The sequence below is a fragment of the Elephantulus edwardii genome, unplaced genomic scaffold, assembly GCF_000299155.1.
Source record: "Elephantulus edwardii isolate Elephantulus edwardi_28Jun2011 unplaced genomic scaffold, EleEdw1.0 scaffold00131, whole genome shotgun sequence".
NCBI lineage: Eukaryota > Metazoa > Chordata > Mammalia > Macroscelidea > Macroscelididae > Elephantulus > Elephantulus edwardii.
In genome coordinates, this window is record NW_006399881.1 from 7,725,317 (window position 1) to 7,743,091 (window position 17,775).

The following is a 17,775-nucleotide window of genomic DNA, read 5'->3' on the forward strand; positions in this document are numbered from 1 at the left end:
TGGGCCATTCTCCTTAGCTCTGAGAGAGTTGAGTCCCTTGATCCAGCCACTGTGTGAGTCCTTCTTGCTAAGGGTCTTCCTCTCTGTAACCTTTCCAGGTGACTGAGTTCATTGTAGTAAAGTACTTACAGCATAACGTCCTTTTTTGACATGTTGTTAGAGAGTTTATTCCTTGGAAGGGGACATCATGTTTGGAAAGGTGGTAGTCTTAGCCACCAGAGAAGCGCCCCCTTTGGGTTGACAGCACCCACCCCTACAGATTACATCCCCAGAGCTCCCTGGTGGTGTCCTTGTGGATAGGATGTTGTTCTGCCAACTGGAAGTCAAGTGGTTCAAAGCCACTGGCTGGTCCAAGGGAAGAAGATGGGCAGTCTCCGCCTGTGTGATTTACAGCCTCTGAGACGCTGCTGGAGGGTCAGCTATGAGTCACTTCCTACTTGATGGCAACGAGTGTGATCTAAGATCAGACCATAAAAGGCACTGTGGTGTCTCTTGTGCCTATTCAAGTCTCTGAGTTCACTTACTCTAAGAGAAGTCACATCCCCAGGAGCCGGACAGTTCCATGTGGTGAGATGCTGAGGTTTCCCCCCAGCAGCCACTTGAGGGATCCATGGCAGGCACGTTTCAGAGGAGCTTCTGGACTAGGACTAATGAGGAAGAAAGGCCTGGAGGTTTACTTCAGCAAAATAGCCAGTGAAAAACCAGAACAACCTCTAGAGCTAGAGGATGAACCCCCTAAATTATAAGACACTCCAAACACACAGTAGCCTCCACAAGGGATTGAAGACTACCAATAGGAATGATGGCCCAAGACAGGACAGCATTTCAGTCTGTTGGATATGGGCTCACCGTGAGTCAGCGCAACTAACAGCAGACACCTCACGCGGATGTTAATGCGGGGTCCCTGCCTATGGAAAGGGTGTGGTTCACTGTTGATCCCTGCAAAGAAAATCTTAAAGTGAGGCATAATTTAGATTAAATCTGTAGAGTTTCATTGGGAGACAGTTGTTTCCTAAGGGAACAGTTATTTTTGACCCCAGTTGATGCCCCATTGTGATTTGATCTAGCACTATGTTCCGTAATTGCATAACTATGTGAATTCTCCTCTTTTAAGAAAGAATGCTTTTTCTAATGACCATACTTCTTGGGGTCCAGACAGGAAAGCAGGAGTTAACCCAGTTGTATTTGCCTAGAGAATTTCAAGAGTGGTTTACTAGGGATTGCTAACTGGAAAACCAAAAACTGGAGCCCTCGGGCAGCAGGAAGCAGCCACATCCCAGGGCTTGAAGAGCGAAGGCGGAGGAGTGCCGGGTCTTGGACTTAGTAGTAGTAGTAGGGCTCTCTCGCTGGACCTGTGACTTCCGGGTTGGAGGGCGTAAGTGAGGCTGCTTCTGGAAACATGGAAAGCCAAAGGCTGAAAACTGGAACCAGATGCTGCCATGGAAACCAAGTTGAAAGGAAGAGGTTTGCTCACAGGAACAGCAAGAGAACTCTGAGGACCAGATCGCTTCTCCCGCCTCCGTCTTTCCGTGTTCTCACTTCCGCCACCTAGTGGAAAGAGGGAATAGAGCACGAGTCAACAGATGATAGCTTTACAGTAGTAGTAGTAGTACAGTGTCCAGTCTTTCCTGAATTACAGATGAGTTTGAAAGTGCATTTGTGTGTTCCTTACAGAGCAGCAGGGGGTGGTAAAGGAGAGATTGTGTCACTTGAAGTCCCCTTCCTGTGCTTTCCTCACAATGCAGCAAACGCTTTGAGCCTCCATCCAAGCCCCTCCCCACCAGCTTCTCAGCTCTGGAGGCCAAAGCCATTATTTCTGCTCCATAAAACTGTTATGCTCATGGATGCAACCCGGTTTCTATTTAAGTTTGACTTGTAATTAATTACCTTTGCATAGAACGAAAGGGATTTAACAATTCAGTTCTTGAGTCTCTGTAACCACATTTCAAGGATCACTCGGAGCTGGTGGTTACCATTATTGGACTGCAGAGAACAGAGCATTGCAGGCAAAGAAATAAATCATTGCCATCACTGCAGAAAGCTATGCTGGTCATGGCAAACCTAGAGCCGTTTCAGTGGTGCTACCAAAGCCCAGTTCCACTGTATGGAGCCAGTCTTGACTGATGGCAACCTGTTAGCAGCTTCCCGAGTCTGTGAGCCTTAATGGGAACGGATGCCTTCATCTTTCTCCCATGGAGCTGCTGGTAGACCCAAAGCACTGATCTTTTGGTTAGTAGCCCAACACATAACCCATTATGCCACCAGCTGTCATGTTGTGAGGTGCAGATCCTATCCTGTGCCTCATCATCTGACACACCTGAGCCCGTTGCTGCAGTCACTTTGTCAGTCTCCTTCATTGAGATTCTTCCTATCTCTTGCCAACCCTCCACTTTTCCAAGTATGATGCCAGGCTCCAAGGAATAGCCTGTTTTAGCAACATGCCTGAACTATGCAAGGCAAAGTTTCACCATCTTTGCCTCCAGGACACACTCTGAATTATTTTTCCAAGACACATGCTGCTAGGGCTCCTTTAAAATGCTCACTGTTGTTCAGTGCCTTTGAGTTGAGTATGACTCATGGTGACCCTGTGAACAACAGATCTGAACTCTGTCCTATCCTGAACCGTCTTCATTCTTGACACATTTGAGTCAATTGCTGTAGACACTATCAGTCCATCTCCTTCAGGGTCATCATCTCCTTTATTGACCCTCTCTTCCTTTCCACACGATGTCCTTTTCCCAAGAAAAGGAAATAAGTGAGGTGAAGTTTCACTAGCTTTATCTCCAAGGAACAACCTGATTGCACTTTCTCTAAGATGTATGTTTGTTTTTTGGCAGTTCATGAGAGATGAACTCTTCTCAAAGACCACAACTTAGAGGCATCAATTCTTCTTCTTTCCACCTTATTCCTTATCAGATGCGTAGCAGGTGACTGGAAAGAGTGTGGCTAGAACCAAGTATACCTTAGTGTTTAAATGACATTCTGATACGGCCCAAGCACCATCTTTGCCAAGGAGCATTCAGACAAAGGGCAGCCATGAGTGGTACCAGATGCATCCTCATCAGGAGAAGTCAACAGACTCAGGCAGGCTCTGCTGGTATTAGGATTGCAGCATTTATTGACCAGTTTGCTATATTGGTTGGCAGACAGGTGGAAAAGTGTGAGTGAAAGACTTGCACTGTGATGCTTGCTTTGCCATTAGTATGTTTGTTTATTCACAGTTGCTCTTCTGAGTACAGCCCCTGTCTGTCAGTTACTGTACTAAGGTAGCTTGCTGGCTGCTTTGATGCTAGAAGCTGTGTCACCATTGTTTTCATGCGAGCAAGTCACACCCATGTTAGACAGGCTTCAAGCAGGGCTTCCAGAGAAAGATGGACTAAAAAGGAAGATTGGCTATCCACTTTTGAAATACCCAGCCTTTAAAAACACTATGAGCAACAACCAGTTGTTCATAGGAGGAGAAAATACTAGTAAGACATTGGATCTAAATGATGTTGATGGAGTAGTTTTTCCAAACTTTATTTTTTTTTTTTTAACCAATAAGTCCTTCTCCAAGCTGCTCCTTGGAGGCAAGGATTCTGGGGCTTCGTCTGACATACTTTGGACATGTTGCCAGGAGGGACGGGTCCTTGGAGAGGGACATCATGCTTGGGAGGGTGGAGGGACAGCGCAGGAGGGGAAGACCCTCTATGAGGTGGACTGATTCAGTGACTGGGATAATCGGGATGGGTGTGTCAGAGGCAATGCAACTGGCACAGGATAGAGCAGGGTTTAGGGCTGTTGTACATAGGGTCGCTATGAGTCGCAAACGACTCAACGGCACATAACAACAACAACAACAACAAGTCCTTCTCCAAAAGTGATCAAGAGTTTCAGGCTCCTGATTTGGTTGTGTGATCTTGAGCTGGGCTCTTGATGTCCCTGTACTTGCCTTGGCCAAGGTCATCTGTTGCTGTCTAATTTCCATTCTCATTGCCAGCACACCAATCTGCTAATGTCGCTCTCACATTTCTTCGGCTCATGGTATAGTTTAGCTTTAGAGAAAACCAAAGACATTACTCACAGATCCCTGATTGGCCCTCCCAGCTCCTATATCTGTCTTCAGCATCACTTCTCCTCTGCTGTCATAGCCTATCCCCACCCTCCCTGTGGTCACCTCTTGATAATCGTGTCCCACAGGAGGAAGTCTAAAGACAGAATATTCACAGCACGTAGCTTGTCGGTTGGGTTAGTGCTTTACTGTATCCTCCTCCTCCTCTTTCCTACACTTTTTCCTGTGTGAGACCTGGCTTTTTGCTGGAACTGATACATGCTTCACAGTCATATGCCTTTGTTCAAATTTGTCCCCTTACTTGGATGTGGCCCATCCACCTCTGTCCTCTTCACAGCAGGAGACCAGTTCACTGACAGACCCCACTGTTGCCCCTTTGGATCTGGCACCAAATTCATGTCAAGGAAAAACTTTATCTAAGCTGTTTTGAGCCAATGACTGAGTGTGGAGGAAGTAGTAGAACCAGCATGGGACTTGTCCAGTGGCCTACTTTTGTTAGGGCTTCCCCAGCGACCTGGCTGGAGTGTTTTCAAAATTGTCTGTTTTCAAAATTGTCTGCCATCCGAGCGTTATGTCTCAGGTCTTTGTTTTCTCCTTTCCAAGGTGTCTTAACAGTTCATCTCACCTAATCTATTCCTGTTTCTCTTCCTTTACCTAAAAAGCATAGTTTGAAGGCAGGTATTTTCTAGCTATGGCAAGGGCTAGGTTTAAATACTGGTTTCACCAATTTAAAATTGTATGACTTTGGGCAAGATATGTATGTAACTTTCCTGAGTCTGTTTGTAAAGTGTTTTAAGGATCAGATCACATTGGGTATTTGAATAACTAGTGATAAAAGTGGAAGCAGGAGTGGCATCCAATTCCTAAACAACATGCCTCTGAAAATGTTATGAACTTAGAGAAATGACAATAGTTACAGAAGTGAGCTCAGGTCTTTTGTTCATAGGGTCACTATGAGGCATGTTTGACTCTATGGCAATCATGAATAACAACATAGTAAGCTATTACTTGGTTTTAAGAAGACATAAGGAGTATATTTTGTTTTGTTTAAGGTGTGAGGATTGTCTCAGGATACTTGTCTTGGGATTCATCCAGCATCTGTAGTTCCACAAAGTCTGGATTCCTTGAGAATTTTAAATTCTGCTTTGTGTTTTCCTCATTTTGCTCATACTACTTCTACAGAATCTTTGATCAAATAATTCAGTAATGGTAGTTTTAGTCTTATGGTGGGGGCAAGGACAGTTGTTTGTGGAAGCAATAAGCCACACTTCTCATCTCCTCTGATTCTACATGGACTTCTTCCTTCTTCCTCTTTTGCTTGAGGTGAATAAAGACCAGTTGCTGTGCCTTGAATCACTACTTGCAAGCTCTTAAGATGCCTAGGACTGTGTGATGGACTAGTAGGCAGAGCAGAAGCATTAAACATGCTAGCTGGTCTGTTACCTAGGGTGCCCCATGGAGGTGTGACCCCAAACCTTCAAACCAAGAAACCAAATCCCATGAGGTGTTTGGTTGGATGTAAGGAGCCTTAGCAACTCCTTTTACTTCTTTATTATAAGAATGTCTATCATACAGATTTTTCCAGTTAAACTTTTTATAGGTGTGTGAGTTATTGATAGGAACTGCATCAATTGGTTGTGCAACCCTGCTCTTAATTTTTCCATAAACCAAAATACAGTATGGTCATTGCAGTCGTGAAGGTGCAAGGTTCGAATCCATCTGATGCTCCTCTGGAGAAGGAGGGACAAACTCCTCCCTGTGCCAGTTGGATCTGATTTGATGGTACACAACAAGAAAGGGGAAAAAAATCGTTTTGGGAGCACTGGTGTAGTGGCAAGAATCTACGCTGCAATACTGAAGGCGTGCAGTTTGAATCTACCAGATGCTGTGCTGGAGAAGGAGGGGCAGTCTCCTCCTGTGCCAGTTGGATCCAGTTTGAAGGAACACAACAGTATCGTCATGCACTGAGTAATGGCCATTTGGACAAAATCTGATTGCATATCTGTCTTCAGTCTTGGAAGGTGATGGTAGAATTCAGAGATCCTGCCCACAACATGTATGTTACAGCATGTCTTTTATTTACTAAAGCTGCCAGGTGTATAAATGGTATGATATATTTGTAACACATATAGATACATGTCTTACTGGTCATAGTAAATGTCCATGCTACTGACCTAGGTATGTACTCTTTCTGCTTATTGGATATAACATGTGCATTTCAGCTTCTAGTCAGCAGCGTCGAGTCTTGGGTATCATGTCCCTTGAGTGTTGTAGCATTGCCCCTCTCCATTTTTAGTTTGGAAAATATTATGAGAAATTTCCTAAATATGGCAAAACTAGTGTTAGTGATGGCAGCAGGGGAGAAGGGAGTAGTAGGGATCGGAAGTGAAACAAAGGCCTATTCAGGACACGAATGTGGAAGAATCTGCTCAGCGATCATGAGGAGCCTCAGAAAGGAAGGAGAAATCCTCTAAGCCGTTAAGGGATTGGCTCCACTGAGAACTAGGAGGCTACGAGGAAAGAAGGGCCTGTATCAGCTATGTATCGCGAATGATGTGCCTCGAGGACCGAACACAAAAGGGACCCCTCTCAGCACATGGGAGGTCAGTGCTAAGCCAGGAAACCTTCTGGAGCTCCTCAAAGATAAAGTGGGGGTGTTCTCGTAACATCCAAAACAAATGTCTTATTTCACAGAACGTATCATGGATGGTGAGCAGCTCAAGCCTGGGCTCCAGAAGCAGTAACTTCCCATTTTAGAATCCCGGAGTTTTTAATTCTAATCAGTCCTCGAGGGTCCAGTGGTAAGGAGGTGCGCTGCTAACCAGAGGCAGGCGGTTTGAATTCACCAGGTGCTCGGAGGGAAAAAAAAAGATGGGTAATCTCCTCCCATGAGAGTTACTGCCTCTGAAAACCCGGTGGAGAGTGGGCCAACTATGGGTCGGTTCTGACCTAAATATGTGGATAAATGTCTGTCACATGCTCCCGTCATTGCTTCTGGCCCCACCATCACTGTCCTCGTGTCTCTCCTCTGCTTGATCAAGCGCCCTGTTCTTCCCATCGGACTGCACTGTCCCCGGCAGGACTAGTCATGCTCAGTGAGGTGAGTTGGGCGCGCTGTGCCTTTGAGAGGCTGCACAGTCGTCTTGTCCGTGTGACAGTGTGAAAGATGTAGCCACATGGTTTGTGCATGAGGCACGTCTTCGTCCACCCTGAATGAGGGACTTCAAGGGGACACATTGATTTATGGAGGGCCCAGCTCACCTTTAGCAGCCTGGCCACCACGATTTTCCTTACATGTCTCATTTCTCCATCTAGGCACGCTGCAGTACATGGCTCCAGAGATTATCGATCAAGGGCCTCGTGGGTACGGTGCCCCAGCTGATATCTGGTCCCTGGGCTGCACCATCATTGAGATGGCAACCAGCAAGCCTCCGTTCCATGAGCTCGGCGAACCGCAGGCAGCCATGTTCAAAGTAAGAGGTGTCTGCTACTCTAACATGCAGAGGACATGTGGAATCTGTCTTTGGAGCACTGGCTTTTGGGGAAACGAGCTTTGGAGTAACAGATGGGTTTATCCATTGGGAATCTGAAAGGGCTCCCAGGTTTAGGAGGGGAACCCATGTGCTGTGGGCTCCTTGGGCCGCACTTAGCCCTACCGGTTCTACAGAACCACTTCCTAAGAGCTTGAGAAGAGACGAGCTTGGTTGAGGCCTCGTGGAAAGGGGCTGCCCATATAGCCCTGGGCATCCCAGGCCAGGTGTGCAGTTTGCGGCTCTATACATGGGTAGACATGTTTAAGAGGGTCTCTAGCCCTGGTTTTGCATAGAGCAGCCCCACCCCCAGGCTCCAGTGCTGAGAAACACGAGAGAGATTATGCAAAATTAGCTAAGGGGAAGTTGTTTCATGGATGATGAGACTACGGTGCAGCACACTGACTCAGTATGATGTATGCGATTCAGGATTAAGGAGATCGGTTTTCTTATCTTCTCCACCAATTCAGAGGCCCCTCACAGCCGGCTCCACCCTGCAGCCTCCCTCTTAGCCATGCCAGGCCCTCACCCCCGCCTGTCCCTCCAGCTCGGCCTCTGCAGGGAGCACTGAAAGGCCCAAGTGAGTGCAGGGCGCTGAGCCCCGCTCGAGTGCTGTGAGCTATGGGTCCCTGCCTCAGTTGCTATTCCCTGCCCGGCCTGTGAAAGGCAGTCAGACCTTCCTACCTGAACACTAGCTGCTGAGGCAGCTCCAGGGGTTGTGACAAGGGTGTGCAGAGCCTGCAATCAGAAAGTGACTGTGAGCTCCCGGGCTGGGAGGACAGGGCAGCAGGACCTTCCCTTCCCTTCCCCCATACTAACCTGATGCTCCATGATGGACCCACTTTTGACCCTGTAAGCACTCGCCTGCAGCTTCACTCCCAAGCCTTGGAATAAATAGTAACTGGGCCTGGGCCTTCTGAGAGCTGGGCTACTCATTTTCCAGCTAGCTGCTGAGCCTGAGAGCCTTGGACACACTGGTCAGCTGGCTGTAGGCCTCTCCAGCTACAGATCGCCCACCTCTTCTCTCTTCAAGATTTTTGCCAGTGCCTTCATTCTCTCCACCTCCCTCTCCCCCCACCTCCTCCCCTTTCAATGCAGGTAGGGATGTTTAAAATCCATCCAGAGATCCCCGAGGCCCTCTCAGCGGAAGCCAGAGCCTTCATTCTGTCCTGTTTTGAGCCTGACCCCCACAAACGTGCCACGGCCAGCAGCCTGCTTGGAGAGACCTTCTTGCGGCAGGTGCACAGAGCCAAGAAGAGGCGCATTGCCTTCAAGTCCTCAGGTGAGGCCTGCTTGGAATCACACCACCCAGCTTCTCACCCGGCACAGGAAGGCCAGGGACGGTGCAGCGGCTCAGGGGCCCTTAGAGTTGTCCCCCTACGACTCCCGGGTGTGACCCCTGACCTTGATGGCAGAGTCTGTCAGGGCCCATTGCAAGGGTTCCTTCTGGTGCTGGGTAGCCTCCAGACCACCAGAGTCACCAGACCTCTTCTATAGTAGTTAAGTCCTGATGGCAGTGACTTGAGAGATCCCCAATAGGACTGGGGGTGTGGTGACTCAGGTGTTCCCAGGCCAAGGTCTTCTGACCCAGTTTTCCCTTCCAGCTCATTAGAAATGCAGTCAGGGGCCCTGCTGATGGAGTGGGTGGTGTTTGGACAGCTCTGTAGAGCTTACCTCTTCTCTCCTCTGCCCAGAGGGGTCCCGGTGTGATGCCCTGGCCTTGCCCACCGTGGGGGAGTTGGTGGGCAACGGTGGTGGCAGCAGTAGCGAGCAGAGCTCCATCTCCCCTGACTCGGATGTGGTGTCAGAAGCATTCTTCGAGAGGGTCCCCACCCCCATCTCTGAGGGGGCCTCCAAGCACCTCCCCAGGTCAGTCCCCTCCTCAGGTGAGTTCTGCCCTGGGGAGGTTGGCCTGTGGGGGGACGCGTGTGCCTCAGGCCTGCATGCCAGGGGCTTCCTTCAGTTCTGAGCTACTGGGTTGCATGATCCACCTGGTTAGGAGCGCGGGTTAGTTCGCTCACTGTCAGGCGCCCCCCACCCCTTCCTTCTCCTCACCTTGCCTCTTCCCCCCTTCTGTCTTTGCCCTTTTCCTTCTTCCACACTCTGTTTTGCCCTTTACCAAGACTTCTCCCATCTCCCCCTTCCCCCCCCCTTTCTCTACCCCTCCTTCCGTGCTCTTCCCTTTCTCCCTCTTCCTCCTCCTCCTCCCTCCTCTCCCCACTGGCGCTGCTGCATTTCTCTTCAGATCCACACTGTACTGCAGAGCCGCCTTGTGTAATGTTGGGCTGCACGGGGGTGGGAGTGGGTGGGGGTGCGGGGGGTTGTCTTAGTCAGGAGCACCTCTGACTGTGGGTGTGTTTACGTGCAGTGTTTCCGATGAGAGTGCTGCCTTCTCCCCGGAGGACAAGGACCCTGGCCTGTTCGTCCTTTGCAAAGACAGCGAGCGCAGGGCCATCCTGTATAAAATCCTGTGGGAGGAGCAGAATCAGGTGGCTTCCAACCTGCAGGAGTGCATGGCCCAGGTACACGGCCGGGTAGCGCACAGTAATCACCGTATTTCCTAACTTCCTTCCACCAAAAAAAATATTAAAAACCACTGAAACATGATTTTGCAAAACACTGCAGCGAGTCTAGGCACGAGTGTGGTGGTGATGCCCCCTGGCGGTGAAGTCAGCCTAATGACACCCAAAAGCTGGCATTGGGGAAGGCTGCAGCGCCTGAGGGAGGCTGGATGAGGGTCAGTGAAAGAAAGGAAGACCGCCATCAAGATGGACCGAGATGGTGAGGACGGCACAGACTAGGACGGGTCTCAGGTCTGTTGAATTCTGTTCACATCAGTGATTTATTCATAGCAAAAATCTTTTATAAGAAACAAATGCAGGCTGTACACATGGATTTCACTTGAAGGGATGTACAGGAATCAGATCAATTACATCTGTGGAAGGAATTGTTGGAGAAGTTCAGTATCAGCAGTGTAAACTAGGGCAGGTGCTGAATGTGGAACAGACCATCAACTGCTCATATGCAAGTCCAAAATAAAACTAGAGAAGGTTAAATCCTATCCACAGGAATCAAAATTTAACCATGAGTCCATCCGTCCTGAGTTTCAAAACCATCTCAGGAACACGTTTGGGGCATTGGACATTAATGAGCAAAGACTGGATGCGCTGTGGGAGGATATCAAAAGTACCATCCAGGAGTAATGCAAAAGGTCATTACAAAGACAGATGAGGCAGGAGAGACCAAGATGGATGTGAGAAGAAACTCTAAATATTGCACTGGAGCACCGAGAAGCCAAAGCAAAGGGAAGAAATCAAGATTTTAAGCAGTGGAACAGAAGGTTCTGGAGGGTAGCGTGGGAGGAGAAAGTCAAGTATTACAATGAAATGTGTAAGGAGCTGGGGTCAGAAAATCAAACAGGCCAAACTCGCTCAGCAGTGCTTAAGTGTAAAGAACTTAAGAACAAATTCAAACCTCAAGTTGCTATAATAGTGATGCTTTAGGCAGAATATTAAATGATCCAGGAGGCAGTAAAAGAAGATGGAAAGAGTATACAGAGTTGTACCCAAAACAATTGGCTGACACAGAAGAATTTCAAGAAGTAACATGATCAAGAGGCACTGGTGATGGAGGAGGAAGTGCAGGCTGCTCCGAAGGACTTGGCAAAAAAGTGGCCACGGCCCCACCTGGAAGCTCGCGGCACCACTTCTGTGGAGACCCGGGCTTCTCATTTTGTCTGAGAGCGTGTGTCGAAGTGCATGTAGGGGAGAGCCGAGGCCTCTTGAGAACTTGCGGCCAGGAAAGATCTGGAAGGAATTCCAGGTCCAGGATCTTCTTACTGGGAACTCCACAATTCCATTAAGTGGCGACTTGTCACTTGGTTTCGCTCAGTGTGGTGCAGTGTTTTAAGCACAGACTGCTAGCTGAGGCCACTGGTTGGAGACCTGAGGCCACCAGTCGCTGCGGGGAGTCAGTCTGCTTCTGGAAAGATTCTCATTTTGGAGCTGCTGTGGGGTGATCCTATGTGGCCCCCATGAGTCTTAATTGACAGTCGATTTGGGTTTTAGTTCCTTCAGTACTTATCCCCACACACACACACTCTCAAAAGTTTTTTGGTCTTCTTCACTGTGACTTATCAAAGTGAAAAATGTTTCTTTTCCGGGGTTATGTGGGGACAGAGTTCAGAAGGGTTGCGGCTCTCAACTGACCACATCAAGCAAGTGATCGGGATCCTGCGGGACTTCATCCGCTGCCCAGAGCACAGGATGATGGAGTCCACCTTATCGAAGCTCAAGGTGGACCTGGACTTTGACATCTCGTCCATCAGTCAGATCCACCTGGTTCTGTTTGGCTTTCAGGATGCTGTAAGTGCTGTGTGCCCCGGCCTCCCCAATCCTAGAGAACATGCCAGAAGGCAGGGAGCCCCCTGAAGTGGGGCCCAAGGCTACAGACTTTGATGATTGCCTGCTCTCATCGTCCTCATCCTTAGTCACCCATGTGCCCTAAAGTCCAAAGTTTCTGCAGGGCCCTTTAAACAGTGTGCAAATCTGTGAAGCGCCATCCCAGTAAATGTGATTGACCATTGGCCGTAGCATTTGGGAACACCTTGTTTTCATCCAGACAGACTGGAATTCCTCTGGGCAGAACCACATCTTGTTTGTGTTTGGGCCTCAGCCACCCAACGTGGACCTGGGTATTTCCTAAACACTTAGTAAATGCTAACACCATGCACAGTTAAATGCCATGGAAAACATTGCTTTTGAGTCAGAAGTGACTCCCAACTGCCCTGCCAGTGGATTTTGTGGGTTGTTTTTATATTGCGTGGGAGGAGGGTGCCCATCTTTCTTCCGTAGAGCAGCTGGTTGGTTGGATCCACACGCTTTAGGTTAGCAGGGCATCCCCTTACCCTTTAGGCTACCAGAATTGTCTAGGAAAAACAAGAGTAGGGCAGAAACCCAGGTGTCATGGCTGACACCTGAACTCAGAGCACAGGCAAATTAACATTAGTAAAGGTTGGGTCATGTTCTTTCCAAGTCCAGCAGATTCAAAATGGCACTTTTTGGGGGTTTTAGGTAAATAAAGTTTTGCGGAAACACTTGATTCGGCCCCACTGGATGTTTGCCATGGACACGATCATCCGTCGAGCGGTGCAGGCGGCGGTCAGCATTCTGGTGCCTGGTGAGTGCGTGCCTGGTGGGCCTGGTTTGTAAGAAAAGTCCTCGGCGCCTAGTGTGGCAGCTTTTTCCGTTCCATCTCAGCTGCGCGCTTCCCTGCACACCAGTGGGTGCTGTCAAGATGCCGTGTTCTCTATCTCCCAGTGTTTGCATACCACCTTGGCATAAACAAGTGGACTGATCTCTAACGGGGATTGTTGAGCCTGTGGGTAAGGGTTCCTCAAGACCCTTGCTCCCCTCTTACCATTTTCTGCACACGCAGCCAAGCCTTCATTCTTGTCTGATCCAGTACCACCTCACCTCCTTTCTGGGAATTATTGTGTGGCAGCTATAGAAAAACTTGCTTTGGGATGGGGAGAAAGGTGGCCTGAAACCTGTTTTGTTGACATCACAGCTCTTGTGTTCATCCTGGACTCTCGTCCTCTTGTCTCCTACTGAAAGTTTTGTGTGAGCCAGGGCACAGAGGTCTCCTGAAATCCAGGGCGCCGTGTTCCCCACTCCAAGGCATGCTGCACCTTGCCGAGCTGTCCTCAGCCGACCCACTGCATGCCCGCTGGACGTGTGTGATCACAGTCACCCTGCAGAGGCCCAAAGGAAGAGTCTCCTGTCCTCTTAGGTGCTCGGTGTTGCACTGAGAAGGTGGCGTTGGCCAGGCCAGCCTCTGGGCAGCCTGGTTAGCTGGGACAGAAGTGCCACCAAGCCGTGGCCTTGCTGAAATGCTCTTCTGATAAAAACCAGTTGCTCCTGGGTTACCTGTGACATGTGATAGGCCCACATGTAACAGAGTAGAAATGTGATGCCTCAAGGGCTTCCAGTGACTGACTTTTCAGTAGATCTTCAGGCCTTTCTTCCGAGGTCTTCAACCACATGGTGAGTAGAAGAGCCCAGGAAAAAGGGTCTACTGTCAGTTCTTTGACCATTTTACAGAGCTCCAAGCACAGTTTGACCCGGCCTCTGACACAGAAGGGCTGAACAAAGACGAACAGATGGATGCAGACTCCCTGCCGGCAGAACCTCATGGAAGGGCTGACCCCGCTCACTACAGAGGGAGCCCAGCCGAGCCTGCAGCCTCCCCGGACGCCCAGGCCCACACCCAGCAGCACCTGAGCAGCCAGTTGGCCACGCTCAGGCAGGAGACCACCAAGTGAGACCCTTCCCTCTGTGCACCTGGGAGAGGGGTAGGGGGTGACCAGACCCACAAGGGGCCTGGCTTAGCGGAGCTGGGTCTCAGCAAAGCCCCGAAAAGCTGAAATGCCGGGTTGGTCATCTGTGAAGGGGGGCTAAAATAGTGCTTCCTCTTTCAAACTATATTGAAACTCAGGAGGTAGAGTCCCTGGCCACACGGGGATTCGCCACCCGAAAACGTACCCGCCGTGGTATTTCCTTTTATCAATGCGGCCTTCAGGTAGGCTTGGCAGTGGCATCAGCCCGTCCTAACACATGGCACAGCTTTGAGGGCAGCTGGTACTTTGTCAGTGGGGGTGTCTCCTCGTTGTGATGTCCCCATTACCCAGCAGGTAGTGGCAGCTGCCTCTGGGCCCTGCACAGGGGACAGTTCGGGTCACTTCCTGGCATACCATGGACACTCCCTTCAGTCTTTAAGGGAACAGACTGACTCCTGGGCACTGAAGGGGACCATACAGTCCACCCTTGAACAGTATGGGGGTCAACAGTGCGGGCCCACCCACATGCAGGGCTTGGGGGTTATGTTTCGGTTTTTAGTTCTTTTCCTGTTGCTTGTTCAGTGAGCTCAAGTGCTATAATCAGCTCTGTGGAAACAGGGAGTGTTTCTGGAGGGAAAAGCTCACTTGCTCATTCACGCAGGTCGTCAACCTCACTCGACATTTTCCATTAACTCAACATAGTATAAATGGGGGATGGGGAAGAATCTGCTTTAAGAGGGTCTGTGCAGTTCAGATGTATGTTTGAGTGCCAGTCATGTGTAAGTTAGATGGAAGTTCTTACTACGGCGGGGGGAGTGGTCCTAAATTGACATTATTCACCGATCTAATCTACAGCTGCAGCCAACTCACTGGTCCTTGTTTCAAGTGGATAGGGGGCCAGGGGTGCAGATTTTGGGGTGAAAGATGTGTACACCCCAGCAATTCCTGAAATTTAAGGCAAATCCCTTTTTGAAGATACCTTAATTTTTACTTAAATGGTAGTTACTATTGTCATGTGACCCACGGCTGACCCTCCAATGGGTTTTCAAAGGCAGTAAGCTGCAGAGAGGCGACTGCCTGTTGGTCCCTCCGAGGAGCTGCTGGACCTGAACCAGGTGCCTTTGGGTTGGCAGTGTAATTCCTTACCACCCGAGCTCCCTAAGTAAATGGTAGTGACTTTCTTGTAATCAGTGGCTGGCTAGCTTCATGGTGGAGGCTCCTGAGCCTGGCAGAGGGCAGTGGGAATCAGTGCAGACCTGAACCCACAAAACACAGGAAGAATTTGCTGATTGCAAACCTGACCTGAAAAAAGTCATTTCTAGTTAGTGTGTGGTTCCTCCCAGTGTCCCGTGGATAGCAGCCGTCTCCTCTGCCAGTGGAAAAGGGCGACTCGTGGGGAAACCAGGGCACAAACACAAAGTGCCATTCCGGGGTGAAAGTATGGAACGGTCCCATATGGAGTGTATTTTGAGGGCAAACTGATGATCTGGAAAAGGTCTAGTGCACTAGTGAGGAGCCCCCAAACCAGAGGAATCCATTTTCCTAGATAAGGGCACCCCCCCTTTCCCTGGGGGAGGATGGAGTGTTCAGGCTCAGCTAAAAGACCTGCCACCACTTTATTAGGAGTCAGGGTTAGGGTTATGATTAGGAGCTATGATAAATGGACCAGCCTCTTCTGACCCAGTTCTCCTGGAGAACATTAAGTTCATTTGTGGCTCATGGTATAGTGAGACAGGATACACCACGCTGGTGCTGTTGTGTTTTCAACTAGGAGGGAAACACAAGGAAGGTGTCCCTACCCAAGTCGACAAGGAGTCCTAGAGTTCCTTTGGGGAGCAGGCCTATGTCGGGGTGCTCCCAAGTGCTCTGCATGATGACTTTTTTGTTTTTTTTTAAAACTAGGCTTTTGGAACACCTAATTCAGAGAGAGAGAGAGCACCAAACCATTCTACGGCAGACTCTGGAACAAAAGACGCAAGAGCTGTATCACCTTCAGTTATACATCAAGTCTAATAGTGAGTCATTTTCTCCCAGGTCTGAGTCGTGTGTGGAAGTATTCTAATAGATCCTAGAATGTTGCCTGCTATTTTCAGGCACAGTGACACCTTGTTAACTGCAGAACAGCCCATTTTCGAAGCTGACATCTTCATGGGTACATATACTTTCAAATCTGTCTGCTGCAGAGCTACTGGTCAGGTCCCAACCACTGACCTTTGGTTTAACGACCATGTTCTTGGATATATTCAGTAACATGGACAGATTACAAACATATTAGGCTATGTAATCCAGGGCTACATATTATGATTCCATTTAAAGAATGTTCTGGAAAAGACAAAACTGGAAGGTCAAAAATCTGAGAGTGGCTGGAGGTGGGATACTGAATAGTAAACATTTTGGAGTTATGTAAATTACCTTGGCTTTGATCATGGCATTTTTCAAATCATAGCATCAAACAAGGCTCCAGTATGTACATATTTAGTGCCAGTTAGGGACGTGAGTCCTATAGAGGGGGGTGGACAGCATTAAAAGGTGGAGGAATTGGATGGAATCTCTAGCAAGGAGTTATTTTTTTTTTCCTGTAATAACTAAATGATGGAGAACACTTCATACATTTCCACTCTGGAAGTTTACTGCATGTACCTGCTTAGGCGAGGCACACCTATTAACACACCAAAAAACATTGCTAATTATTACAGGGACCCCGGAAAACAAAGCCCCTCACTGTGGGCTTCCTGGGCAAAGAACAGATCAAGAGCTCGTGGGCTGGCTGCAGCGGCAGGGGGCAGACACCGAGAGCATCCACAAGGTCAGTCTATCGTCTGTTCTTGCTCTGTGGTTAAAAAGCTGCTGAGTGCTAATAGATTTGCTTTTTGTTTCAGATTGCTGAAGAGGGTTATACCCTTTCTGATATTCTTAATGATATCACTAAGGAAGATCTACGATACCTCAAACTCCGGTAAGAATCACCTAAAAATTATTCTCATGCACCCAAAATACCTAAGTGCTAGCAAGTCTCCTTTAATGGAAATGAATGCCTGTCATCTATCCTCGTTCCAGACTCAGTTTTCCTCAGTTGACCGAGCAGGCAGAGAACTAGACTCCCCTTCCTGTTACTTTTAATAGCCTGCTTTGTAGGAAAACATTAGTGTAACTTTCTACAGTAAGGATGGCTTCAGAAGAGTAGGTGCCCACATCTAGCAGGATGTGCTGTGGGTTCTGCCCCGAGAGGCTTCTGAAGCAGTGCACTGTTTTCCGCTCCTGTGACACTAACGGGCTTGTCTGTCTCGTAGCGGCGGTCTGCTCTGCAGGATCTGGAATGCCATCTCGCAGCACAGAGCCCAGGAGCCCTGCAAAGCTGGAGCCAGCATGCCAGCCTGGTAAGGACTTTGTCGTGTTCCAATATGGGCTGTTTCCCTCCAAAAAAGTGAGGAACTTGACCTGGAAAAGCCTACCCCTTTCTGAAAAGGAGCACACTGAGAGTGGGCATCTCTGAAATGCATACATTTCACATCAATGACAAAAAGCAAAGCAATATAGCAATGGTTTTATTTAAAGTAATACAAAGCCTGGAGGATCAATTTTAGAATATACATTAATATTCATTCAACGTGCAGTAAAATTTAGGGGAAAATAAGGTTTGCATTTATTTTATATAGATGTAAATATTCTTCCTACTAAAGATAAACATGGAGAAAATGAAACCTTAATGTAGTATATACCATGTGCCTCCGCACAGGGAGGTGGTGCTGGCTGTTCAAGGTCTAGGAAGTACTCTCGTCAGGATATGGATTCTCCTCTCGTAAAGATAGCATATACAGAGAGAATTTAAGGAATGGCAAACGGGGACCATAATGAGC

General features: G+C 48.6%; 1 protein-coding gene across 1 annotated transcript in view; it reads left to right on the forward strand.

Annotated features, from left to right (window-relative positions):
- The window catches only part of MAP3K15 (mitogen-activated protein kinase kinase kinase 15), a 104,744-nt gene extending 87,445 nt beyond the window's left edge, over positions 1-17,299 (forward strand). Inside the window, exons 19-29 of the mRNA XM_006893826.1 lie at positions 7,367-7,524; positions 8,680-8,863; positions 9,276-9,467; positions 9,919-10,103; positions 11,760-11,945; positions 12,654-12,759; positions 13,683-13,899; positions 15,821-15,933; positions 16,615-16,724; positions 16,798-16,874; positions 17,209-17,299. Coding sequence (XP_006893888.1) covers positions 7,367-7,524; positions 8,680-8,863; positions 9,276-9,467; positions 9,919-10,103; positions 11,760-11,945; positions 12,654-12,759; positions 13,683-13,899; positions 15,821-15,933; positions 16,615-16,724; positions 16,798-16,874; positions 17,209-17,299 — 1,619 coding nt within the window. The remainder of the gene's footprint in view (positions 1-7,366; positions 7,525-8,679; positions 8,864-9,275; positions 9,468-9,918; positions 10,104-11,759; positions 11,946-12,653; positions 12,760-13,682; positions 13,900-15,820; positions 15,934-16,614; positions 16,725-16,797; positions 16,875-17,208) is intronic.
- The last annotated feature ends 476 nt before the right edge of the window (positions 17,300-17,775 follow it).